The sequence below is a fragment of the Thermochaetoides thermophila genome (assembly GCF_000221225.1).
Source record: "Thermochaetoides thermophila DSM 1495 unplaced genomic scaffold scf7180000011818, whole genome shotgun sequence".
Lineage (NCBI taxonomy): Eukaryota > Fungi > Ascomycota > Sordariomycetes > Sordariales > Chaetomiaceae > Thermochaetoides > Thermochaetoides thermophila.
In genome coordinates this window covers 1,223,024-1,249,760 of record NW_006383034.1, presented here as the reverse complement: position 1 = coordinate 1,249,760, position 26,737 = coordinate 1,223,024, and the positions used below count along the sequence as shown (strand labels likewise).

Below are 26,737 nucleotides of genomic sequence, written 5' to 3'. Positions count from 1 at the left end.
GGCCGGAGGTAGGTAAATGGTACTGTAAGAGAACATCGAGATAAAACTGCCTGCCCAGCTTGATAGATAGTTTTTCACAGTAACCAGACGTCTCTCACCGGGGCGTTTCCTCCGGCCATCAAGTGACAAGACAACGAAGGCTGGGTAATTTCCAGACCTAAGGGAGGGGTGCAGGATTATCTTATCTCTTATCTTATCTACATACCCCTGGGGAACAACCCGCAGCTCAGCTCAGGGGTAGGTGAGGCTCAGCTTAGAGGGGTCATCAACAAACGCTGATGCCTTTCCTTTCGGGGTGGCCAGAATCGAGCAATATCAACGTTCTCAAATTGACAAGCCTGAATTACGCTGCCAGAAAGGTCTATCAGTGTTTTGCCAGCATGTCCTGTCCGGTTTGTAATCATTTTGAGGATTTCGAAGAGAAACTGTCCTCTGAAGGCACTTTTGAGCGTGGAACATATCTTGAATACCGCAAATCAGGACAGAACGGATGTGACGCCTGCCTTGTGATATGGCGCTCTCTTTTCGGTTTCGGTCAGAAGCTGGGTTGGCACGAGCACTACGAACGACGAAACCCCCCAGTCACATTCAGCTGTACCGGAACAACCCTTGACCTAGAGGGGCCATGGAGAATCGAGCTCCCTGCGGTTCACATGGATACCAGAAGCATACGGATCACCCTCCTCTCGCTTTCACCAAATGATGCCCTTCCGAAACCATGGTCCAGACTCCTGGACTCGACTTATATTATGCCTATGACCCCCGACTCTCCAGAATGTTATGAGCAGATTAGACAGTGGATTGCAGAATGTGAGGCCATTCACCCACGGTGCAAACCACGAGGACGGGAGTTACGCGACGGGATGGTGCCCCTGCCAACCCGCGTTGTCGATGTAAATCCTACACCAAACGGCCTTTCCCCGTTTCTCTTAGAAACTCAAGGCGCTTTGGGAAGATATGTTGCTTTGTCCTATATGTGGGGCAATGGACTCCCCTTGAAATTAACAAAACAGAGCTTGAATGCTTTCAAGTCTTCCATCCCATGGGAAAAGATTCCAAAGACACTACAGGATGCGATGATTATTGCTCATCGAGTCGGACTTCGGTATATCTGGATCGACTCACTGACAATCATCCAAGACGACCGAAATGACTGGGAGGTCGAGGCAAAAAAGATGGCTGACATTTACAGCAATGCGTACTTCACGATTTCTGCCGCGGAATCCGTCGATTGCCACTACGGCATCCTTAACCGGCGCGACGCCTCAATTGAACATATCCAAGTTTGGCCGCCGCTTCCCGACCAGAAGGGAGATGAGGTCAAGATTTTCTACTCTGACGAACTTCTCCCTGGTCGTATCTACGCTAGAAGGATGTGGTCCCGTTACCAAAGACTTTGGCCTGTGGACAAACGTGCCTGGACATTTCAAGAACGAATCCTGTCGCCACGCGTGCTCTGCTACTCCCGGGACGAAATTGTATGGTCCTGTCGCTGTGCTACTGCGACTGAACTTTGGCCATCGCTCGACCCAACTCCTGGCATGGACGCTTTAGCTAAAGCACTGAGCTTCGATAGTTTGTTTAATATCGACGAAGGGTCGTTTGTTGAAATTATGACTCTACTCCCCAGGTTCTTGGATGCAGACGACATTGAAGAATACATATCAGATCCAGAAAACATCAAAGAGTACCTTTCGGACTTCTGGTGCAAGGTAGTCGAACAATATGCCACCCGCCATTTAACTTTTCTTTCCGACAAACTTCCCGCCATTTTCGGTATTGCAACTGCTCTCCGCTCAGACCCAGTCAGAGCGCTCCTCCTAGGCGCTTACCATTGGGGTATCTTTGAGGGGACGCTGCCAAGGTCGCTTGCTTGGCATACTATACCCAGCGACAAGCGCCAGCTTTTTGATCGGAGTATCTCTACAAGCTGCCAAGCCCCTACGTGGTCGTGGGCCTCCGTCGAATCTTATGTATTGTTCATCTTCACTAGGTGGGAGTCTCGGGCGAAGGATCAGTGCAAATTGGTGGCCATGAGTGATGATGAGATCACGCTCAGGGGACGTGTGGTAACCACAGAAGTGGAGTGTATAACCGATAACGACCGCATGATTGGCTTTGGGCTACCGTTGTACAACTACGATTGTAGCCGCAAATTTGTGAGGGTGCTTTGGGATATGAGCACTGGCTTGGTAGCGCAGTTGCCCAAAGCCGTAACGTGTTTGCTTCTGGGATATGAAGAATCGCACATGCACGATCTAGGCGGATATGCTCTGGTCCTAGTGCCTGTTGCCATTCACGGACGGTCAGGAGTATTTCAGCGTGTTGGTATTGCTCAAAGAGTGAACCGTAGGTGCTTTGAAGGTGTTGAGGAAATGGAAATTACCATTATCTAAGGGGTTGGATAAAGTGTGGGATCGGATAAAGTGTGCAGAATCATCTTAAGGATGCTAAGTGTCCTTGGATCAGAATTTTACTTCTTTCTATTTGCAATCCTCCCCTTCATCTCAAACTGAGATGTGACTTAGCAGAATAGTTAGCGAAGAGAAGCAGGTCGGTCACTTAAAGCGTAGTTTTAAGCGATTTCTCTGTAATCCTCATACATCTTCCCAGGCTATCTTACCCTGACGCTTTCAATATTATTTAATACCTTTATGGGTAGGCCATGCAACTTTGGTTTAGATGAAAGTTTCCTGAACTAAGCGGATCCGCTGCTTTCCCCTGCTGCTTAGTGCGGCCAACCATAATAACTCAGCAACTGGTTTGCAAGATTCACCAGTCAAGAATTCCCATGTCTCAAGAAGGCCGACACATACCATGTATTTAGAAGGCACCTCCCTAGGAGATAGGATCAGTTATATGGTATCAACTAGATAATTAATTATATTTTCGGCAAAACTCCAGCCAATAACTTTGCATCATATTCATGCGTTGGAGTCACTAACGGGACAAAAAAAGAGTGGACCATTTTCGTTGTGAAGAAAAGCAGAGAGCACGGAAGTTTCACGTCAAGATATTCAACGCATCTATAAAATTTACCCTTGAGTGTGCTCTCAATTCCAAAAAAAACGGATGAAGAAGCATTAAAACTCAATTAAAGCTTCCTGAACGGGGCCCAGGACAGAGGAAGTGGTCGGAATGCACCCAGCGGTAATGATGTTAGCATATTCAGTGACCTCAGTAACCAAAAGCGCATGATCTTCTAATATGAGGATGATGAAACCTGACCAACCGACTAATTCGTTAATCGATGTTCATGACTTTGTTGGGAGACGTCAAGAATAACTTGTATTCAACAGCAGTGACTCACTCCAGAAATCAGCCAAGCATAGCCAGTTCGTAGTTTTCTGAATCACATCAACGACTCCCGATGATGCTATCAATCTATCTTTATCGGCGAAAGTGAGCTTGAAGCGGAATAATGCTTAGCAGTTGACGCCATAACTGAGTCATGAAATGAAATAATTGCTTTCTGTCAAGAAATTGAGCCTTTTTGACTAAAGGATGACATCCGCAAAGTCCCATCTTGTAGCGAGCGGATCACTGAAGATGGGGTGATCGGAGCTCAGGTCAACGCTGCCTTGATCAAAAGATTCACAGAAGCAGTGTCGGCTTGTTGCGCATTCCCATAACGGCTCCTGCTTGAAGAAAGAGCCATCGAGCGGTGGATGGTTGGATGTTGCTGGGAATATGATGTGTACATCTCGGCATACATTTGCCATGCAAATGGACTCTTTCTCCCAGTCTTTTTATCGTCTTGGATGAAGCATAGGGCATCAATCCATAGAGAGTGTACTCAAGCCCGCGAGCAAGTGTGATAGCATCTTGGAAAGTTTTGGGGAGTTCAACAACTTGATTCTTTTGTTTGTGGTCGCTCCGGGTTTCTCGCGTAGTTTTCATGTACGTCGTGCCAACCCAAGAGTAGGAGAGGGTAGTATAACGACCTCTCTCTCCACTCGGTGGTTCTAGAAGCCGAATATAATCTGAACCCCTCTTGGGATTTAGATCAGGATCCGTGTCGGCAAAAGCGAAGCCAATCTTAAAGCTATGGACGTGCGCGATTATGCCTAGGGCTGCAGTTGCTATCCCTTCCTGCACCCAATCGATCGCACTTTGAGCAACCAGTAGAAGTTATGCTGAGGAAAAAATGCCCGTTCTCAAGATTCTATCGATTAGGAATATCATCAAACACTTGAGTGCTGTTACTTGTCTTAAAAAACCATCTCATCCATAGGCATTAGGTGACGTTGACATCGGACATGACGGCTTACCAACCTTTTATTCCAGATACGACCAACGTCACATTCATACCGAAATAGTACTGCATTCTTAGAAGTTGAGAACTTCCTTGTGGTCCGGAGAGACGAGTTGATTTGCCCTTCTACAAGATACGTTCAGGACTAGAATGGGATCGGGCTAAAACTTCCCAAGACTTCAGCTCAACTATCTTTCAAGCAGTTGCGCAGCCACAACAATACAGCATTGCCTGGTTGGGCTTGAGCCAAAAAATATCTTAAGAATAAGTGATAGGGCAGTGAACTTTGTCAATATATTCCATTTTGCACAGACCACAGATTTATCAGGATGCATTCGAGGCCATTCAAGCAGATCTTGCAGGCTGCAGGTTATGTCGGTGTTAGATGGTTCCTTGATGTCCTCTGAACACTCTTTATAAGCACCAGGGAACGTCTTCTTAGGAGAATGAGGTAAGTCAATCTGACTGTTTTCTTGATTCATTGTTATTGTATCTTGAGTCGGTCACTGCTAATGAACTAGCATGTAAAGGTTTGAGGGGGCACCAGGGAAAGGAGGAAGAAAGAATGAAGAGAGGACCAGAAATAGAGATGCTAAAGGATGCTTGGTTGAATCTATCGGCTGAGTCTTAGGCTCAATGTGGCGGTGTAGACACCAGTGCCGCCTGCTGGCTGCGTCAAGGTACCAGGATCCTTTGGTGTGGCTTATAACCAAAAAAAAAAAAAACCTCACTCCCCACCCATTCTCCTGCCATAGTGCTCCGTGATGGACTAAACAATACCCAATACACTAACCACCAACTATTAAGACAAAACCCCATTCAATAAAGTCCCAGCTAATGCCGTGTAGTAGCAATTCATCACCTCGAACTCTTATCTCATGCAGGTAATCAATGAGAGCATTGTAGACCGCTGGTAAAAACTCCAGCACACTAAGCCAACCCATGTCCCAGAGTCATGGGAACTGAAAAGCCGGAAGAGAGTCTTATTCTCTTCTCATCTCACTCCTCATCCCCTCGCCTACTTGACTAATGACTGATGACACAAACATAAATAATACTAATCCATGTAATAGTAGTAAGCTGAATGAGCAATCAAGCAGCATGCCAGTACCAGTATCAGCAGCACAGCAACCCCTAGGAAAGTCCATGTCGCTAGTAGGTAAACGAACTTTCTGTCCAGACACACCCATCCATCCCTTCTTGCTCCCACCTGGATCGACACATACACACAAACTCTTTTCCCCAGCCAGCTGTCCATCCCACCGATCTAAGCAGGAATCTCGCGACGAATACGCCCCCAAAAAAGACATGTTTCTTGTTTGCCATTCCCATGCCTTTACTTTCTTCCGTACCCCCCTTGTTTCTAGAAGTAATAGAGAAATCTTAACTTGAGAGAAATAATAATGATAATGATACTTAAGCGGTGCCGAAACGAAACACAAGCTCAGCGCAGAGCGCATAAACCACCCCCTTCCCCTTACGACCATTAACCCGTTCCGTTCCATTGCGGCTACCATAGAGAGGAAGAATCCCATTTCCCAGCAGAGTAGAAGCAATGACCTAACCTACACAGTAAAAACACGCACGCACAAAGCCCGCCATCCTTCATCAGCACCAAACCTAAAACCTGTTTACGTAACCGATTCCCAACGCCAATACCTTCTTTGTTGTCTTCGAAGCTGGATTAAGACAGGTGGAATGCGCCCTGTCCCTCCTTAATGGCAGTAAACAGTCGCTGACGCAGGATATCGATGCTCGAGTAATCCGGCAGCTTAAGGTAATTGACACACGTCATGACGCTGGGCAGGTAATCGTCCGACGTGTACGGCGGCTCGCTGGCCTTGCAGACTACCGTGAACATGGGGGTGAGCTTCTTGAAGCCTGTTGTTGATGATATGTTAGCTAGTGCAGCAATGACTTTGGGTGTCAACAGGACTGACCTCCAATAGGCAGCTTCGGGCTGCCGGTCGTAAACTGCAAGAAGTCCCGGCGCTGCTGGGGCGTCATCTCGCTCATGACCTGCAGCAGGTTCTTGACCGTCTTGCTGTCCATGTTATAGCCGTGATCCGCCTTGACCGAGTCCATGAGCGCTGCGAACGTTAGCCCACTGTCCAAGCTTTCCTACCGCAATCCATGGGTGACTTACTCTCCAACGACCAATCCTCCTCGACTCGGCCGAACAACGAACAGAGCTCATCGGGTGTGAAGGCGCTGAGCGCCGAGTAAGGGAAAACCTGCGAAAAGCCCTGGCGGAAGGCGTCAACCTGCCGGCGAACACCGCTGCCCAGTGTCATATCGATAACACGCTCGAGGTATTCCTCGACATTGTCGATGGTCAAACGGGTTTGCGAGCCGTTCGGGATGAGCTCAATCTCGGGATAACCAGGCAGTGTGAAGTCGAGGTAAAGGTCGTCAATCTTGATCTTGTCGATGACAATATTCTCCATGTCGACGACCTTTTGGGCTGGCGAGCGGGTTGGGTCCTCATCGATCTCTTTCTTGGCTAACGCAAACTTCTTGATCAGCATGAGAGACCGCGCCACGACTGGGTCAACCTGCTTGATGGCTCCAAGCGAAGGTCGAACGGCAGTCGACTCATCTCCAATTCGGAAGAAGATTGGGTTGAAGTTAATGTCAATGATGCGCGAGTCGATCATGGATCGAGCAACAAACTTTCCCAGCGTCTTGAAAAGCTGCAGGACCTTCTGGCCTTCCTCCGACGCGGCAAAGTCGTCGCTGATGGGTCGCGGAAACAGGCCGTTCGAGCCGGACACGTATTCGTCGTCACCGTTGGGGTCGTTGTCCCGCCACATCTTGAGCTTCTTCTTGCAGAACTCCTTCGACACCGTCGAGTAAAACTCGAGCGTCGGACCTAGGCCTGTGCCCACCTCGTCGAAATACTCAACCTCCAAGATGCTCTGAGAAGCTCCATACAGCTCCATGACCTTGACGGCCGATTCCATGATCTTGTTCCGCGAGATGCGCACCTTCTGGCGCTGCAGGCGACCGAGGAAGGGCCTCTCATCAGCACGACGGTCCCTGCGTGAATCTTCCTGAGACTGTGCATTCTGCCAGCGACTCATAGATCGGGCATATCCGAACGAAGTGGACTGCAGGAAGAGATGTCTCGTCTCAAACGGGAACAGAAACGGATACAACCGGGCCAGGTCCTCGCTCCAGCTGGGGAGACACTGGCTCGCCACAATCAGGGGCTCTTCTAGCTGTCGGTTGAGCTTAGCCGTCAGCTTCGTATTGACAAACTGCGACAGCGGCTCCACGTTGAGACGGAGCGTCTCCTTATTTTCCACCAGTACGTCGTCGAGGTTGGCGTTGAGGTCGTGCAATTTCTTGAGCAGGCGCAGGATTGAGGCCGTGACGGGGAAATTGGCGAGCGAGAGAGGAACACCATTCTCGTCAACCTCGCAGGTTGCATCATTCTGACTGCCAAAGCCCGATGACTCGGTAGTCGGGGGTGGACCAGGCACGCGTCGGAACTTGACAGGATGGATGGCAGCCCAGACTCCACGACCGGTGTAATCATCCTGAATAGCTGCGTAATTGTGAACTGCGCGATAGATGGTCATGTCGAGAGGAATAACCTTGCCATTGATGCTGAACTCAAGGTGCCAGTCGTTGGGGGTCGACTGAACCGCACCGGCATACGACATGGGCCGTGAGGACGAAGATGGGGTAGGGGTTGACTGCAAGGCAGCTGCAAGGCCGCTCAGACGGCTGGGGGCCGTAGCACCAGACCGGCTGTGAGATGGCGTAGAGACCTTGGTGCCATCGTCCCTGCGAGCAGTGACCTTGCCGCCAGTACCCATCTCCATGTTGGCAGCGGGAGGATCGGGTGTCTGAGCCTCCGACATACCCTCGTCTACAACATCAAGGGCTTCATCGTCGCCCATGTCCTCGTCGTCCGACAGCTGCTTCTCGTCAGCGCACTCGAGGGCATTGTCCAGATCATCTTCGTCATCAGGGGGCGGCGGGCGAGCAGCCGGGTCCTCAGACGAGGTCGTGCCTTGACGACGTGAAGACCTGCGAAGAACCGCCTTTTCGCGGGATGTCGATGGTTCCGGTGTCGAAGGGGCCTCGCCGGGCTGCTGCATCCTCGACGAGCGGGTGGTCTTCCTCGTGGACCGCAGAGGGGATGAAGCAGAAGGCTGGGAACCGCTCGTTGTCGGAGGAGGGGGAGCAGCCGAGCTTGAGCTCGAGCTAGAGCTTGATGAGCCGCCCATGGCCTGTCGCAAGCGTGCCGCAGCCGAGCTATTGAGCGGCATCCCGGCTGTGTTAGCCAGAGCGTCGAAAGCCCTGGAGAGAGCCTCCCTCCTCGAGTTGCGTGGCGTTGCGCTGATACGAGGACGAAGGTAATCATCCAATGACTTGAACGTCGTAATGGCATGAATTGATACCATAATGTTCCGATAGTTGCGAGGAATGTCCGAATCGTCATCCGCTGCCAGCCTGAGACGGATCTGCTTGGCGAGCATAGACGCCGCACTGCGATCCGATCCACTGTGGTGCACGGTGATAACCTCAAAATGCTCGGACCGGCTCAACAGATCCTGCAACTTGTGAATCAAGACGCTCAGCGGCGTGGCGGGTGAGTCTGCCGTAGCCGTCTTAGGCTTCGACTTGACCGTGTATCCCATGAAAACCTGGAGAAAGGCCGACTGGGCGGCGATGGCCAACTCTTCGTCCGGATTACTCAGAACCTTCTCAAGGACGCGCACAATACCGGAGGCGAGAAGCTCAGCGCTGGTGACGCTCTCCAAGATATCCGAGTCAAAGTAAGAAGCGAGCTTGGTGAAGAGCTTGATGCCACGGTCCAGAGGTTGGCTAGAAGACAACAAGGTACGACAGAGGTAAAAGTTTTCGATATCCGACGCGAGGGCTGAGAGACCGGCCAAGATCTGCTCGGCCTTTTCACGCATGCCCTTGGCCGCTTCCTCGTTCTCGTGAAGCTCCAGGAACCGCTTCGCGACCTGAGCAATTCTGGCTTTATCAAGGCCGAATCGGATGCCGGATGACGCACCCATAGACATTGTGGAACCCTGAGAGCTAGTCGGGGATCCAGTGTAATCGTCTCGGTGGCGCTCATCTTCCTCCTGGTCGTCACGATCCCTCTCCTCGTCTTCATCCTCGTCATCCTCTTCGTCCGAAGAGCGACGCGAACGATCCTCGTCTTCCTCATCACCCTCTTCATTCTCCTCATCCTCATTCTCCGAGTCGCGGTCCGACTGGTTATCAGCGGCGCGATCGAGGGATGATTCGGGAGAGAGGCTCTGATCCCTCGCTTCTGCAGCCAGTTTGGTGATCTCAGCAATAACACCTTCGCGGTAAAGTTGATATCGGTACACCAAGTCCAGACGGCTTACGAGAAGCTCCGTAGCCTGAAGCGCATACATAACCAAGGAGGGATGATCCTGCTGCGAGAGGATCGATGCCAAGAACGAGGCATACGAGACAGGCTTCAGGGCGTCCAGAAGGATCGGTTTGTCGAGGTTCGAAAGCATCTTGAGTTGGGCCGTCAAGACCTTCTGGCGGACAGTCAAGTTGACTGTGCTCGAATAGGCGTCGGTAAGAGTAGGGAACAGGATCATGGCGAAGCGGCGAACCTCGTCCTTGCAAGTCCTGAGGAGTTCGGTGCGCTTCTCGTTGGCCGTCTTTCTCCGCGAGCCAGAGGTCGACGGCGTAAGGACCGACTCTGAAATCTCCACGAAGTCGCCAGCAGCCGGATCGGCCGAGCCAGGAAGATTTGGCAGTAGCTCGCAAATGACATTCAGGGTTTCGATAATCTGTTCGCGAGGACGATGAATGAGAGCCTGCATGATCAGGACGCTGTCGAGTTTCGACGCGATATCATCATCTCCGCTCGGCGGTGAAACACCTGTAAGAATCTGGTAGAGTGTTTCGACCACGTTTAGCTTGAAAAGCTCTGCTGATAGACGAGGGCTCGCGCGGGCCACGAATGCTAAGACACGTAGGAACTGCGTGTGGATGTGGGGGCCGATGAGGTTCGTGCTGCCAGGGAGCAGCAGGCGCAGGATGGCCTTTAGCAGATCGACGCTCACAAGCTCCTCGAGGCGGTGAGGATAATACCGGAAGCTCTCAACGATGCGCGTCACACAGAGAGAAGCCTGCTCGACTACCTTCTGGTCGTTGCTGCCCAAGACGTTGAGCAGAATTGGCATGACGTCCCGAACCACCGGGAAGTTTTCGGGGTCAAGGTTACGACAGCAGTTGGCAGCCGTGGTAACAGCTACACGCTGAGTGCTTGTGGCGAAAAAGTCCAAGTACTGAAGGCACGCGGTCATGCCGCCCTCGCGGACAATGCAGCCCGGATAGTCAACAGAGATCTTCTCGAGGGTGCTGAGGGCCTGCTCGGCTAGATCGATGAAAGAAATCTCAAGCAGTTTTTGGCAGAGAATGGGCACGGCTTGACCGTAAACAATGTTGGATGTGCTGGCCGGGAGTGCCTCCATAAGGTTCGCCAGGCAACGACACGCCCAGAGCATGATCTCGGGATTCTCCTCGCCTGTCAGCTCATTTGGCTGCATTAACGTTACCAACTCTTTCACGAAGGCGTCGATCGAAAAGTTCCCCGACAAGCTGTCTTCATTAGAGACCAGCAGGAGCTCCGAGAGTTCTTGGAGGGCGACCAGCTGGCTATCGGGATCGTGCTTCTGGCGCAAGTTGTGTAATATATCCCTGAATCTAGCGGGCAGGCCGCTAACCATGCCACTAAGCGTTCTAATTGTGCTCGAGAGCCCGTGCAAGGGACCACCATGGCCGCCGAAGCCGCCGCCGAAGCTGTAGCCGTCGTCGTCGTCATAGTGATCATCCTCGTCTTGATCATCGCTATCCTCGTCGGGGTACCGCTCCTGGATAGGAGGGGGCGGTGGGGGCGGAGCCGACGCCTCCTTGTCGTGATCATCCGTGCCGCCCATGACAACATCCTGGTCGTCATTCGATGTGCGATTGGACCGCCGACTCGATCGGGAGGAGGCCGCAACGATCGGTTCTTCTGCAGAGGTCTGGGTCAGCATTGTAGTTGTTGGAGGTTAAGGGCAGACCGAACATACCTGCTGTGGAAGCAGCCGTCTTCTTGTTACGGCTAGAGCGCCGGCTAGACGAGGCAGACGGTTGGTTCTCTGTGGGGTCCGGAGGACCGGCAGGGGGTCTGGATAAGAGCTGGTTTAGCAATGCCATTCCAAACAGCCAAACCACAGATATTGATATGGAGATTGAAGAAAACGTACGCAGGAGCCGACATGGTCGCGGCAGCTTTGCCCTTCCTACGGCGAGATGTAGCAGTTGCAGCCGCAGGAGCGGGAGCAGGAGGTGGCGGTTGTGCAGGCTGGGGAGGCGGCGACGTATGTGCCACTCGTTGGCGCTTAGACCTACGAGCCGACGACGGAGTGTCGACGGATGTCGAGGTCGGGGGCGAGTCGGGAATGTTCTTACGCTTCCGAGCGCTTGGAGGGGGAGCGGGGGCTTGGGCAATGGGCGTTGGGGCGGCCGAAGAAAGCCCGAGGATGGACGACGAAGCTGGAGTTGATGAAGCCGCTTGGCTCGCTGCTTGACGAGCGGACGAGCGGGTGACCCTGCGCGACATGAGTAAATATGTGGTCAGGCGTCATTGGCCATGGAGCGGCCGGCAGGAGGACAAAGATAATAGAACGGGAGATTGTGTGAAGGAAGAGTCGAAAAGAGAGGAGGAAGAAGAGTGGTAAGGTGCAGGTGCCCAAAGCAGGGAGAGTGTGGAACGAAGCAAAATGTGGAAATGGGGAATTTAGAAGCCGGCAGGAAGGAGGGATTGGATGGATAGATGGGGTTTGGCTGTTTCTTGTGGGCTGTAGTCGGCGACAGTGGGTTGTGTGTTTTAAGATATGCGGCGGGCTGGCAGGCCTGCTACTGGTGTGCTGGTGTGGACTGCCAGTTGTCTGATGTTTTGATAGCGTTGGAAATGGTGCTGGCCCTGGTAGTGTTACTGTCGGCGTTGCATGGTTGTGGCCGCAAGCCGGTGTTGTTGTCTGGCTAGGCTGCTGTTATTCAAGGCAGCGCTAGTGTTGTGGATGTGAATATCACTGGGCCAGAGTGTTGCTGCTGCCGCTGCACATCTACTGCACAAGGGCAGTCGTGGGATGGATCTTGGATGTTTCGTGGGAGTGGAGGAAGCGCACACTTCTTTCTTTGGTGATGTGGGGCTCTCCAACGCTTCTGGTTCTGCCGCTGCGCTCTTGGAAATTGCGAAACCGCAAACCTGCGAACAAGGCTCTAGACTGCAAAATGATGAAGCCGCGAAAACTTCTGCGAAACTTCACCCTGAGGAAGGCTGTAAATCGGTCCAAACATTCACTTGCTAGTCTATCACAGTTATGCACGCCTGAACAGGGCGGTCTGGGCATGCCTGATGCTGGAAAAGCACCACTCGGGCTGATTCCAGCAACCAGGGAAGCGGCAGGTTCCTGAAGCCTGGCTCTCTCACGCTTCTTCCCTGTCCCGTCTCCCGGATTTCGAGTTTTTTTTTTTGTTTTTTGTTTGTTTGTATGCTGGCGCTGCTACTTGATGCACGCGCCCAGGGCAGCCCGGCCGATCACAGAGACAAGACCAGTTGCCAGTTCAGGCCAGGCCAAAAGGAAAGAAGCGAGGATGTCGCCAGGAGAAAAGCAGGTCACGCTGCCGCAACTCGAAATGGCCAGGGTGATTGGGCAAGATAAAAAGTAGAGCTGTACCAGGTGAAGGCCTGGCTTTGGGTGAAAGAAAGACCTGGAAGCAAAGACAAGATGGAGAGGGGAACTTGACAGACAGAAAGAACCGTGTAGGGAGCTGTACCTGGACGAGGCAGCAGTGGCTGAGGTAGTAGTCGTGGAAGATCGAGACGCCGAAAATAATGGTGAAGGAGTTGCAGTTGTGACCGAAGACAACGGCGAGGGCAGGCACGCTGGATCGTTATCAAAGGCCGATTTGGATCGCGAGTGCGGATGCGGACATGCAGGACGTCGTTCTGCCATGGATTACGCCATTGGGAGGCAGGCAGAAGAGCTGTGCGGCGGCGGGTCGGACAGCGAGACGCTTTGGGGATGGTTGCTCATGAACGCATAAGCGTGTGCTCAATCCTCGCTGCGCACTGCGTGACCGTGATAGAAGAAGAGGGGATGAAGTGATAGTGCGGAGGGAAAGGGAATTGATGGAATGGGATCGGGTCGGGCACAAGGGCAGACAGATGGCCGACAGCAGACGCGCGGTCGTCGCTTGTCGCGGTTAGGAAAGCGGGATTGGCTAGCTTGATGGGTCAACTGTTCAACGTGGTTGATGTGGAGATAGGGGTCGAGATGTGCTTGACGACGAAGTGATGAAGTCGTTCAGGGCTTGATGAGATGGTAAGGTGCTTCGGGATACAGCAAGCTTGGGCTTGGATATCTGACAGAACGTAGTAGTAGCCTGAGGCTCAGTTCCCCAACGACAGGGCGATGACGGACGGTCAGACAGTTGTGCTGGTGGCTTGTGCCAATGCGCACCGTTTCACTGAACTTCCAAGCTTCCTGTTGGCGCTCTGCCATGAGCGAAGATCCCTGCTCCCCGGCTTCGGCTGACGCTGGGGGCTGGGGCGGTGGGGCTGCGATAACGATAAGGAAGTTCAGCTCCAAGAATGTCAGTAAAAGACTAGGACTCTGATGAAACAGCACGATGCAGGAAGTTCAATTCTCCTTGCCTCTTAATAGTAACTGTTTGCATGAATATGTGCGTGAAGCTTCCTGTGCTCTTGTCTACCCTTCAAGAAAGAGATACAAATACCTATGAATAAGCGTGACCGCTCCCATGGCCATCACTGTGTTCCACTGCAACATTATCCACCCCTACAGCTCGTTTGTATGATGTTCATCCTCATGCAACGATCAAGGAAGTGGAATGTTGTCGTGATGTAAGACTCGTTATTGTAGATTTCCGTCAACCTACCAATAGGTTGCCATCCGTGGAAGCACTAATATCTCTCATCACATTGGCATTTCTCGAAGATGCTGTCTGACAACTTAGTGTCTGGTCGATTTGGTGCCACCCTTTCAGCCCAAACAGGAGGGGATGATCAATGTGAATCTAAGATACCCCCAAATCCCCTAAAACAATATCTGGCATTTTCTCTCCAAGTATATGCTGTGCTTGTACTCACTGCAGCTAGCATTCATACTGAGTGACAAGTTTGTGATTATCATATTGCAAAAAAATCCCCACCCGACAAAACAAGGCAAGATACACAACGAGATCAACCAGATAGATCACTTAGTCTCAATAACCAATACCCAGCTCACAGGCCTCCAGTTTACAAGGCAGCCCAAGTAAGCAGATAGGTTCGCTTTTCGTGATTGATAGAGAATTGACACTTCGAAGCATGCTGATATGCCATGAAATGTTGAAGGAACAGACTCATCTTAGCTGTAATCATTGGCGATGGAAGTCATTGAAAGGGGGTTCCTCTTGTTTCCCGAGTCTCTAATGGACATCTGAGATTCTAGAAGCCCATGCCACCCATGCTCTTCCTGCAAATACCAAAAAGGGAGAAATACCAATTTGCAACAACAATTAGATCCCTATTCGCCCATCTTTGTCAGAACTACCTCGGGTACTTGTACATAGCCTTATTATTTACCATATGAAAACAGCCCTGCCGCTTCAAACAACCTGTCGCTCGATGAACCCCATCCCAGAATCCGGGGTACGGTGGACCGCTGCCACCAAGCCCCTGGCGCCAAGACGCGCTGACAACCAACCCCAGGCGGCGGATAGCAGGAGGCCAACGGCTTCCATCGGCACAAGTGACGTCGTTGGGTCCCTCTGGACACTGCGGTCCAGGGCAGAGCCACCAGCCGCGATGCACTTAACGACCCAGCTGACCAGCATGCGAGAGTCCGCCCCTTGCGCTTGGCTGGGGGGTTCATCGCATTTATCTCCTCCGGATCGCTGTCAGGGCCCGAATCGTCTAATTTGATCCCTTCCTTCAATTTCATCTCAGTCACCAGCAACAATGAAGAGCATCCGCGCGCCGCTACTCCTCCGCCGCCAGGGCGCGGCCAGCGCTCTTCAACACGCCCTCCGGCGACAGAGCCATCCCACATCCATCCTGACCGCCTCATCAACAAGGCAACTACGCCGATCCAGCTCCCTTTCCCAACGGCTCGATGCCAAGCATGTCATGTTCCCCGGAGCCGTTAAATCAGAGTTTAGCAGCACGATGCGGTTCGAGCACCCGTCGACCTACCCAGCGCTGCCGACCTACCGAGTCGTTGATCAACACGGCGTAGTAGTCGACCAATCTTTCACCCCAGACCTGAGCGATGAAGAAGTGATCAAGCTGTACCGAGACATGCTCACAATCTCGATCATGGACGTGATTATGTTTGACGCGCAACGGCAGGGCCGACTGAGTTTCTATATGGTATCAGCGGGCGAGGAGGCCGTGTCCGTTGGGACAGCGTCGGCATTGGCGAAAGAAGATGTTGTTTTCTGTCAGTATCGCGAGCAAGGCGTTTTCCAACAGAGGGGGTTCACCCTGGCCGAGTTCATGAACCAGCTGTTTGCGAATCATAAGGATTATGGAAAGGGGAGGAACATGCCTGTGCATTATGGGAGTAAGCAGCTCAATATTGTAAGTGCGGAATTCCTTCTGGCATCGAATAGCTTAGCTGATCTTTCAGCACACGATCTCTTCGCCGCTCGCAACACAGCTCCCGCAGGCCGCTGGAGCAGCGTACGCCCTCAAGATCCAGCGCATGCAGGACCCCAGCATACCGCCCCGCGTCGTGGCCGCCTACTTCGGCGAAGGTGCCGCCAGCGAAGGCGACTTCCATGCAGCCCTCAACATCGCTGCGACGCGCTCCTGCCCCGTGATCTTCATCTGCCGCAACAACGGCTATGCGATCTCGACTCCAACCCTCGAGCAGTACCGGGGCGACGGTATCGCAAGCCGCGGGTTGGGCTACGGCATCGACACGATCCGTGTGGACGGCAACGATTTCTGGGCAGTGCGCGAGGTGACAAAGAAGGCGCGCGACCTGGCGTTGCAAGACGGCGGTAAGCCTGTCTTGATCGAGGCTATGACGTACCGGGTCAGCCACCACAGTACGTCGGACGATTCGTTTGCGTACCGCGCGCGGGTTGAAGTCGAAGACTGGAAGCGTCGCGATAATCCGATTGCGCGGCTGCGCAAGTGGATGGAAGCGAAGGGGATTTGGGACGAAAACAAGGAAAAAGAGGCGCGTGAGAGCATTCGCAGGGATGTGCTGAAGGCATTTGCCGAGGCCGAGAGGGAGAAGAAGCCGCCATTGCGGGCAATGTTTGAGGATGTGTACGAGGAACTGACGCCAGATTTGAAGAAGCAAATGGGTGAATTGAAGAGTGTGTTGGAGAGATACCCCCAGGAATATGATGTTGGCGAGTATGAGGGAGGAACAGAAAGTCTAGATGTCAACAAGTAGAGATACCTGCTTTCATCTGTAATTCAAATCTAGTTTTTGTACCTCACTATGATCACGCGCAAACACACGCGCAAACATAACCTTGACGAGAGCAAAACACCAGTTCCCGACTTCATCAACCGCTGCAACTAGTTACCAACCAACCATTTCTCGTTGATCCATATAAAGTTACAGAAATCTAACCCACCGAAATCACTTACTCAAATCAGTACCAAACATGTCAAACAACGACCGAGTCGTCATCGCTGTTCTCATCGTCTTGAGCATCACTGTCATCCTCGCCGTCGTCGGTATCAAGTATGTTCGGCAAGTCGCCAGAAGCCGCATCACAGCCAGACAGGTTGACCATGGGGAGGCCAATGAGGCCGGGGAATCGGAGAATCATGGCCAGGCTCAGGCTCAGGCTCAGGCCTAAGTATTTGAGATTTCCATTTCATATCTCGTAAGTCATCGAGCCGCAGTGTCTCACTGATCGACAATCTGCCCCGCCATTCTGACCATAGGGAATTCTCTTGGCGCCCCGCCTGCAAGGCTGGAAACTGGGGCTCGAGAAGGTCAAGCCACAGCCCCTCACAGGAGCAGCCACACCAAGCCAGCCGACCGACCCGATTTTTGGGTCGCAGACCCTGACCTTCCATTTGAAGCCGTCTCACATGTATGATTGCTGACCGCGCGCATCCCACCTATTAGACACACCCATCTTCAACTACACTCGATCTTTAGAGCTGTCGCCGGCCAGGTCTTGCCCGCCATGGCCGCCCGTCCAGCTCTCACAAGGGCACTGCCCCACTTGACCAGCACCGTCCTGTCCAGATCCTCCCAATACCAGACAAGCTTACGATCAATATCATCACTGTCGCCGCTCTCCCGGACCTTCTCGACCACCCTCCCCTCGCTCGACGCCAATGCGTCAACATCAACCTCCTCCAAGCCCCCTACCCCCGACTATGCTATCCCCGATCCCTCCCGCCCAACCCACTTCGGCTTCCAGACCGTGACCGAATCCGAGAAGCGCGAAAAGGTCGCCCGTGTCTTCACCTCCGTCGCCGAAGCCTACGACCGCATGAACGACCTCATGTCCTTCGGCTGGCATCGCGTCTGGAAAGACCACTTTGTGCGCACGCTGAACCCAGGCTTCTCCCCTCTCACGGCGGGTCCAGATCCCAGGGGACCGCAGCAAATCCTTGACATTGCCGGCGGCACGGGTGACATTGCCTTCCGCATGCTGCACACGGCGCACGTGGTGAACCGCAACCCCGACGTGCGCGTTATCATGTCCGACATTAACCGGGCGATGCTGACGGTCGGCAAACACCGCTCCGAGTCGCTTCCTGCGTCGCAGCAGGCGGCGCTAAGCTTCCTCGAGGCGAATGCCGAGGACCTGACCAAGGCCCGGCCGTTGGTCCCTTACCCCCCTGCCGACCCCGCCTCGGAAGAGAAGCCGTTCTTCGATCCCACTACGGCGACCACCTCTATTCCTGATAATTCCATCGACCTGTATACCGTAGCTTTCGGCATCCGTAACTTCAGCAACATCCCCGCCGCGTTAAGGGAAGCGTATCGCGTGCTCAAGCCCGGCGGTGTGTTTGCCTGCCTGGAGTTCAGCAAGGCGGACAAGCACCCGCTGTTCAATGCCGTGTATAAGGAGTGGTCGTTCAGGGCAATCCCGTTGATCGGGCAGCTGGTTGCAGCGGATCGGGATAGCTACCAATATCTGGTTGAGAGTATTGAGAGGTTCCCTTCGCAGGAAGAATTTAGGGATATGATTCTGGATGCTGGCTTTGTGATTGCAGGCGAGGGCTATGAGGATCTGACAGGTGGTGTGGCGGCTATTCATAAGGGCATGAAGCCTCGCACTTGAGTGGGGTTGAGTAATGAGCATATACCTGTATAATATTGTACCGCTTTGTCTGTAGTATACCAATGGATGGGATACCAATTGGTGGGTTATGTAAAAGTGTGTTTGAATGTTCTCATATGTACCTCAACAGTTGTTCTCTCCCATGCTGTGTCCCAGTAAACTCCGCACTCACTGTCTGCCCTACCGTGTCACAACTGAAGCCATGGTGGTTTAAGCAGTCAACCCTCATCCCGTGCATCTCTGCGCTGATCTATATTTGCCTAGAAGCATCTTGCCCTCTAGGAAGACAATAATAGGAAAAACCAAGGTTAAAGTTGACCATCGTCGAACCTTGCAAGCCATGTTTATCCATGAGATCTGGATATCAACGAAGCCTTCCATTCACCGATCCGTCCTACCTACCGCCCATCTACCTGCTTACCAATCATCCAGCCATATGTACCAGCAAAGTCACCAGAAAAAAATTTCATCATTTTTTTTTATCATTGTTATTCCCCCACGACCAGCCTAATCCCTTTCTGTCCAGTCTTGACGGACCCTCCTGCCCTTATTTCTTCTACCATCCCCCTGTCTCGCACAACACATACACACACACAGGTTGACACGACCAGACATGGCCCGTTCTCATCAGATACTCGTTCTCCCTTCCTCGCCAATTAACTACACGCTCGAAGGAATGGGGGCTAGAATTACCTAAGTAGAGGTCCATGTACCATCCCATATCATGGATATGATCATGAAGATGGACATTAGCACCAACGCAAGATAACATCGACTCAACAGTCCACCTACCCTTCCCTTCTCTCTTTTCCCCACTCATTCCTGTCTGTCGGTCCACCCTTTTTTGTCCTTACTTCCCTCCGTTCATTCCTCCGAGCCCTACATACAGCCAAAGATTAAAGAAGGCGAGACCGAAAACGGGGGACAACTAGACGACATAATGGGCTGGGAAGAAGTAGAGAAGGAGAAAAGCCGTCTAATAGAGTAGTAGAGGTAATAAAAAAAGGCAAAGTAATTACCATCACATAGCATCCATCGATTGTCATCCATCATCAAGCCGTGACGACGAAAACCCACACACCAAAAACCGTCCATAACAGGGATGTCGGTGTCGTGTTCTAGTGTGCCGTGAGAGAGAGAGGACATGGCAGCAAGTAGACGAGAAAACAGGCCAAGTCAGGCGAGGACAAATCGCAAGATCCTCAGAGCCCCACAAAATCAACTCAGCACCTGACACTCAAGCCTCCCCTTGACCAGAAGACCCGCCCTCCTTGCCGCCGCCACGGGGACCGCGTCCGCGACCTCTCTCACCGCCCGAACGGCCGCCACGCCCACCGCCCCGACCACCGCGACGTCCGGCGCCCTCGCTATCACTGGCTCCACCACCGCCGGCACTGCGGTAGCCGCTCTGGGCATTCCCATCACCACCCTTAGCACCACCGGCGCTCCTAGAGCTGCCCCAGTTGCCGGCACTGGTACGAGAGAACTGCCTCGGCGCAGGGGGCTGGAAGATCTTCACGAGAGGCTTGGAGCGGTCCTCTTGGCCAGGAGCACGGGTCTTGAACTCGTCAGCGATGCGCTCCATGGCCGCGTCGCGGTCCTCAACCGTCTTGAAAAGTGCAACCTTGTTGGCGCCCCAACGGTCGATCTTGAGGATTTTAGGCTTGTCCTCCTCGGAAAAAAGGTCGCGAACCTGATCGTCAGACTGAGCATTCATCACGAACAGGCCGATCATGTTCTCGGCAGGGGTACGCGGTACCGGGGATGGGGCAGAGGACGACTCGGCCGGGGCGGTAGAGCCCGTTGACGCGCCATTAGCGGGTGCGGATGCAGGCTTCTCCTCCTTCGGAGCCGGTGAGGCAGATGATGGTACCGGCTGCGGCGTGGCAGGCTTGGGAACTGGCGCGGGTGTTGGGACGGCAGGCTTAGGAGCCTGCTGGGGAACCGCGGGCGGGGGGGTGGGCTTAGACGCCGGAGGCTGGGCAGCAGCAGGAGTAGTAGTCGATGTTGTGGACGATGGTCCAGCAGGGGCTTGAGTCGACGGCTGGCTAGCAGCCGTGCTGCTCGGGATGGAGGAATGAGTCGAAGCGGGAGGATGCAGCGGCTGCTTGGCGGTTCGATGAGAGAAGTTGAAGCCCTGCGCACGCATCTCTGTACCAATCCGGCCATCCTGGATTTCCAACACGAGCCAGCCAAAGGCGGCATCGGCAAGGTTGAAATTCCACATGTTCTTGAAAGCGCTCTCGTCGACCTGGCCAAGAGCAGCGGCCGAAGCGCCAGCAGGGGCGCCACCGAAGGGGTTACCACCAGCAGCAGTTGACGGCATCTTCTCAACAACGCTCAAGGCGTTACGAAGAAGTGTCTGCTGAGCCTCATTCTTCTCAATGGCCGGCTCAACCTCACCTTTGACGGTCTCCCAAACATCGTTGAACGAAGCCTTGGAAGCAGCCAGCTTGCCACGATAATGATCGAGGGTCGGGTTGACGCTGAATTCGTTGTAAGAGCTACCGTAGCGGAAATGCAAGCCAGCCGAGATGGAGAAATCCGCCTTGAGGGTGACTGAGAGCTGGTTGAGCAAACCCTCGCGGGCAGGTGAGGCATGGGTAATGAAGATACGGGTCTCGGTCGGGTCGTAGACGCGGTTGGCCGTGTCGACAAGCTCGCCCATTTGGAGGAGAGTGGTCCACATGGTGCCCTGGCCGCCGGCGATGGTGGTGCGGCCCTCGCCATTGTCAAAGAGCTTGTGCATGACGACAGCGCCGCCCAAGCCCAGCAAACGCAACTTGACGCCACCCACCTCGAGCAGCATCGACTGTGCCTCGTCGATGATGTAGAGATTTGGCACCTTGTATTCCTTGGAGCGGAACTTCTCCAGCACGCGCACGTCCTCGCAGGCGCCCCAGACAGTATAGACAGGCACATCGAGCTTCAGCTCGCCGCTGAGCAGCAGGGGGAGCTCGGAGAGGGGAAGTTCGCTGGGCGGGAACTTGCCCTTGATCGGGCCGGGGCCAGCAGCAGCGATCGCCTTCTTGGTCTGCTCCGAGATGAGCGGCGAGTATTGAGCAACATGCTTGAGGGTCCTGCGTCCGTCAGCAACTGCTCAAGATTATCGAGCGAAAGAGGGCCCACTTACTTCTCAGCGATGCGCTCCAAAGATGTGTCGTCGTAGAAGCCGAAGTCGCCCGTGTGGATGATGTAGTCGGCGCGAGCCTGCTTGGCGAGCTCGTTCAGCGACCGGAGGTTGCCTGGGCATGTCAACACGCATACTTCCCTCTTCCATCAGCATCCGATGTGCGCACCTCGAACATCTGCAATGCACAGGACCCTGGTGGGGCCCTCCTTGAGGATACGCCCTTGGTTGGGCAGAAGCGGGATTGCGCCGGGCACAGGATTAGGACGAGGGACATTGGCGCCATTGGGCAGGTAGCCCGGATTGTAGGGGCCCTGAGGTTGCTGTCGCAGATTAGCACAGGATTTGGGGGCAGACGGGGAGGAGGCAGCAAGGAGGGGAGGTCCCGCAGCGTTAAAAGTTGTCTGAGGAGGAGCAGCAACACGCCGGGGCGGTACCGAACCCAATAAAGGCAGGCAAAGTCGAGGAGGGAGCTCACCGAAGCCATCCTGTGAATCGACTCGATGGACGGTTGAAGGTATGTGGGGGGGAAAAGAAGTCGATGGGCGGGGGAGTGTCAAGATCAGAGGAGCCAAGCAGCTGGGTGAGGGTGATGCTCCTCAGTAGCAGCTGTGGTAGTAGGTATTGGAATCTCTGCGGTCGCAACCAGTGTGCTGTCGATGCCGTCCTGGCAGCAAAGGAGAAAGAAAGTAAAAAACAGTTCCAAGCTTGGTGGCCAAGCAAGTTAGCTGCCACAACCAGATGGAGGGGTATCAACTAAAAAGAAAGACGGAATGGAAACACGGCGCCGGATCGAGGCAGCAGCTGGGGATTGTAGGAAAAAGTAGAAGGCAGAGTCACGCAGGAAACCGAAGGCTGGTCTTGGCTCTCGATTACGATCGAATCTCGAATCTCGAATCTCGAGGAGGGGGGGCGGTTGCTGCGGACGAGGCTGGCGATGAAGTCGGTTGACTGGGCAGGGTGCCTGTGAGCTTGGTTGATTTTTCGAAAACGCCCGAGCAGTTCTACGGATGGTGGGAGGGACCTCTGAGGTGCCAGGTGAGGCTTTGCCTTCCGGGTTGGAGCTCTGGGATTGGCTTTTTGTTTGGTGCTTCGTGCAATGCAGTTCCAGCGCTGGGCTCTGGCCCCGGTCCTCCTGGTCCACGTCTTTTTGCCTGCGGCTTGTTCGCCGCTTTCTCTTCCCGTGGTTGGACAGCGACCTGCCCGACGAGCATCTGGCCGCCGCCTGCCAGAACTCGCTGACAGGCCCACCTTGCGCGGCGAGGGTCTTGGCGCTAGCCTATCCTGGTTAGTCTGCCAAGGACCCCAGAAGACATAAGAAAGGCCCAGAGGTGCCCCAAAGAAACCGAAAATGAGGCTGACCACATGTTTAGGAGCAATGAATGCCTCAGCAGATGGCCATGCTTGACATTGGGCCTTTGACGCGCTCTTTCTTCCATCTCTAAGGCCCTGGGTACAATTTTTGCTTCAACTTTTCACACAGACTATGTCTCTACGACCTTTGATTCCCTGCTGTGTACAAGCGCCCTCCTATTACTCCTCCATGATCCACGGAACCCTGGTTGACAACAAAACTTCATGAGACTCAGCCCACTTTGCTGGAGACCCCTCGACCGTTCAGTCCTGAACCAACTCTGGTACGTCGATGATAGCGGATGGCATCCAAAGGCCCATCCCGGAAGAAGATCATAAACATCTTAGGCATAACATTCTTCCAAGACTTTCCAAGATTTGTCTGACAGGGTCAACCTTGGGACTGAATAAACTCGAAGAAGGCAGGGATTACATCGTATCAACGATGAGCATCCACCAAAAAGGCAAAAGTCATACGGCGCTTTGTTAATGTCTATGAAGTCAAGTCAGTATCATCTTAACTCTCTTAAGCAGAGGGCTTCCAAAGCAGAGCTGCTCAACCACTGTCGATCCGCGACTCTGCTCCTTGAAAACTTGCCCCTCACCGCCTCTCATTCGTCCAACTCATTTCACATGCTCACCTATTGCGCTTGAGTAAATTATTCCGAGCGTAGTTAACACTCCCAGGAAGTTGCGTACCCATTTTGATGGTCCTCATGAGCGTTTATACTTGTGGTTTCCCAGTGACTGCTCACTTTGACCAGTTCGCCTGGTCTGGGATATGGCCAGGGTTTAGAAAGGCCACCACTTGTTGAGAGCCTCTCTACCATTCATTTGCTGCGGTTGCAAGAACACACTCGACGTTCGTTTCACAGTTTCAGCAAGCGCCATGGAACATAAACGGGAAATGCGGTGTCTCTCGATCGCAAGGCTGAGCGGTGAGCGCCAACCAGCTGACAGAGTGCCGACATCCAATCTGTCAAGCTCCTAGTTGCTGTCTGCAAAGAGTAAGCATGCGGCTGGTTTTTGAAAACCTGGACAGCCAATTTTTTTCTGCAAAGGACCCAAGTGCTAGAAAACGTTCTGGCTTGCAGCACAGTCAGAAAAATCACCGAGGAGAGTCCTTGCCCGAGCATATGTATAATTATACAAGTTCCGCGGCTTCATTATTGCCTAAGTGGCTAGAGCTGGTCTCTATTATCATGTCTTAAGTGCTCATCATCATCAATCCTCTTCACCCCTCTCTCGCCTAGTTATGGTGGACATCCAAACTGGAATTTGGCGGGATTATTCTCAATATTCTGCGTTTCCTAATGGCTTGGTTCTCACACTTTTAACTAGAGGCGCTAACGCCTTGCTCACCATCCGGACATTCTTCGCTGTCCTTGGTTTTGGGAGCCTCTGGAAAATTATTTGCCTTCTTCTTACACGGGCTTCAGAGACGCAGGGACCGACGAGAATATGGAAACAATCCAGTTATTCGTCTCCTGGCCAGGCAGGCCCGGGTTCTCCTGCGCAATTCAGCTGGCCCTGCCTCTACAGCATGGGAGGGAATCCATCATTATCGTTCATGGAATCCCGATGTCAATAAAAACCCGAGATCACTCCATAGACAGCGCATTGTTACTGCACTCATCGTCTCTGTACTAATCATTCTAGCTGCTTTGGCGGCAGCTGTCCCCCTTGTCTCGTCCGTCGCTCAGCTACCACCTATCCAACCCAGAGTCCCCATCCTGCAGCCAGCTAAGCCACATGCTCGACAACCGCAATCCATGCCAAGGCAACCAGGGCTGCAGCGTGGGCTCGCTCCTGTGGATGGGCGACCCCGCGCTGTCAGACAACCGGCTCAGCAAGGACAACCTGTGCGCAGACCGTTTGCAAGGCAACGGACTGGACAGCCGTGCGGTTGGCCTGAATCACCAAAAGGGAGGTCTTGAGAAGCTCCGCCAACTGTGCCTTCACGTGGCCCCTGAATAGGATGGTAGGCTCGACTAAACCCAGATGCTTCTCAGTGGCACATCCATCGTCTTGGATGGAGACATGGATAATAGGAGACCATGTTACCAGTGTAATGTATTCTTATCGGGCAGCGCACATGAGAGGAGTAGTCTCTTTTATGTCTCCACAGTTGACATCGAGGCCTGGGTGGGAAAGCAATAGTTGGATCGTTTGGATCTTGAGGGAATCCCGGTCTCCTTCCTTTGATTGGGTCGTTAAGGCAATTATGGAAGGTGTGCGAACCCTGCCAGTCGCGACAATTAGCAGCAACTGCTGGGTGACTGAGAAGCAGCTGGAGGATAGCTTAGTGCTGCTGCTTGACAGCATGGTGGAGTGGCGTCTCACCATTGTGCTGTTTCCCGTTGACGATGGATGAACTTGATAAAAGGGCCATTCTAAATCATGTGAGGGCTAGTTAAGATCATGCCGAAGGAAAGTGAGTTCTGGTAGCGAATGACTTCATGCAGTAGTTCACTCGTTGTCTTTTCCTATATGCACAGATTCTTGTCCATCGGCCTGGTCGTCCTTGTCGTTTGCTTACTGTTGCTTTTGGAGTCGAGGTTATGTGCTTTTGCCATAACTGCATCGAGAAGCAGTTGAAAAATGATACGGATTGATAATGTGATCTCCCGAGCAGTCATGTGTAGAGGAGTTAGCCCATTGTTGTTTGTACAGTGTGGGTCGATTCCTGGAGCCCTAAGAAGCAGATTCAGAAAGGACTCTATACAGCAATGTTCAAGCGTGTACAGCTTGAGCAAGCGCCTGACTGCAAAGTGCAATTCTGTTTCGCCATTACAGTTTTTACAGTTGATATCGATCCTTTGATGGCCGAGTAGCCTTTCAAGGTTTGGGTCTGTATGTCCACGCTCGTAGGACCTCTGCATTAGGCAGCCAATCATTGTATTGAAGCCCATCTTTGACGGCCAAGTGTAGCGGAGTTCTGCCGCCGGAGCCTCCGCAGTTGACATCAACGTTCGGTATTTTCAAGAGGGTGCCAAGTATAGCATCGTATTGCCCGTTCACAGCAACGTGGAGTGGTGTTCTACCAAATTTGTCCTGAATGTTTGATCGATGCCCTGTGCGTGGAGAAGAATGTTTACCAAACTGACTTGTTTTTCGAATCTCTGGTCTTGGCGAATTGCGATGATGCGGTGCAGAAGAGTTTCACCATCTTCATCTTGGCAGTTGATATCGATGCCTGGTGCGCTGGTGAGCGCAATCAAGCTTGATGGATCTCTTGCACGATGGAGTGGCGCTTGGCCAAGCTGATCCCTTGCGTTAACTTGGATAAACGGATGATTGAAGAGTAACCTTGTAATTCCCCGGGCTTACAGTCGCCAGTCTGGTGAAGCGGCGCTCTCTCATCCATGTTTTTGCGATTGGGATCAATATCGAGTCCACTGAGAAGCAGACTGAATAATGAGTCTGATTGTCGTGTGTCATGCTTCGTGGCTCCTAGGGTAGACGCTACTGCCTCGAGGGCGTTTCGAAATCGATGCATTTAGCCCGGCATGGTGTGGAAGAAAAAGATGAGCTCTGTTTCTTGCATTAAGCGCAGGCGCCGGAGCCAACGTAGATGCAGGCAGAATTGGGAATGAATACGACGAGCAGCCCAAGTATCTAAATGTCCCCGAAGGTGAATTATTAGGCGTAGGGGCTACCTA

At 53.0% G+C, this 26,737-nt stretch overlaps 6 protein-coding genes across 6 annotated transcripts; 4 read left to right on the top strand and 2 right to left on the bottom strand.

Annotated features, from left to right (window-relative positions):
* Positions 1-1,175: 1,175 nt before the first annotated feature.
* CTHT_0043550 (uncharacterized protein) lies at positions 1,176-2,396 on the top strand (the record flags this gene model as incomplete). The annotated part of the gene is made up of 1 exon (XM_006694687.1): positions 1,176-2,396. One exon carries the CDS (start codon positions 1,176-1,178, stop codon positions 2,394-2,396), a length of 1,221 nt encoding a protein of 406 aa, XP_006694750.1.
* Positions 2,397-5,939: 3,543 nt separating this feature from the next.
* CTHT_0043540 (ubiquitin-protein ligase-like protein) lies at positions 5,940-11,873 on the bottom strand (the record flags this gene model as incomplete). Its single annotated transcript, XM_006694686.1, has 5 exons — positions 5,940-6,136; positions 6,196-6,345; positions 6,402-11,282; positions 11,341-11,438; positions 11,518-11,873. 5 exons carry the CDS (start codon positions 11,871-11,873, stop codon positions 5,940-5,942), a joined length of 5,682 nt encoding a protein of 1,893 aa, XP_006694749.1.
* Positions 11,874-15,281: 3,408 nt separating this feature from the next.
* Positions 15,282-17,146, top strand: CTHT_0043530 (alpha subunit-like protein; the record flags this gene model as incomplete). Its single annotated transcript, XM_006694685.1, has 3 exons — positions 15,282-15,902; positions 15,952-16,651; positions 16,941-17,146. 3 exons carry the CDS (start codon positions 15,282-15,284, stop codon positions 17,144-17,146), a joined length of 1,527 nt encoding a protein of 508 aa, XP_006694748.1.
* A 336-nt stretch (positions 17,147-17,482) lies between these two features.
* CTHT_0043520 (ubiquinone biosynthesis methyltransferase coq5-like protein) lies at positions 17,483-18,592 on the top strand (the record flags this gene model as incomplete). Its single annotated transcript, XM_006694684.1, has 1 exon — positions 17,483-18,592. The coding sequence occupies one exon, from the start codon at positions 17,483-17,485 to the stop codon at positions 18,590-18,592; it is 1,110 nt and encodes a 369-aa protein (XP_006694747.1).
* A 1,237-nt stretch (positions 18,593-19,829) lies between these two features.
* CTHT_0043510 (uncharacterized protein) lies at positions 19,830-23,778 on the bottom strand (the record flags this gene model as incomplete). Its single annotated transcript, XM_006694683.1, has 5 exons — positions 19,830-21,672; positions 21,726-21,837; positions 21,892-22,036; positions 22,747-22,996; positions 23,717-23,778. The coding sequence occupies 5 exons, from the start codon at positions 23,776-23,778 to the stop codon at positions 19,830-19,832; spliced, it is 2,412 nt and encodes an 803-aa protein (XP_006694746.1).
* Positions 23,779-24,827: 1,049 nt separating this feature from the next.
* Positions 24,828-25,052, top strand: CTHT_0043500 (uncharacterized protein; the record flags this gene model as incomplete). The annotated part of the gene is made up of 1 exon (XM_006694682.1): positions 24,828-25,052. One exon carries the CDS (start codon positions 24,828-24,830, stop codon positions 25,050-25,052), a length of 225 nt encoding a protein of 74 aa, XP_006694745.1.
* Between the last annotated feature and the right edge of the window lie 1,685 nt (positions 25,053-26,737).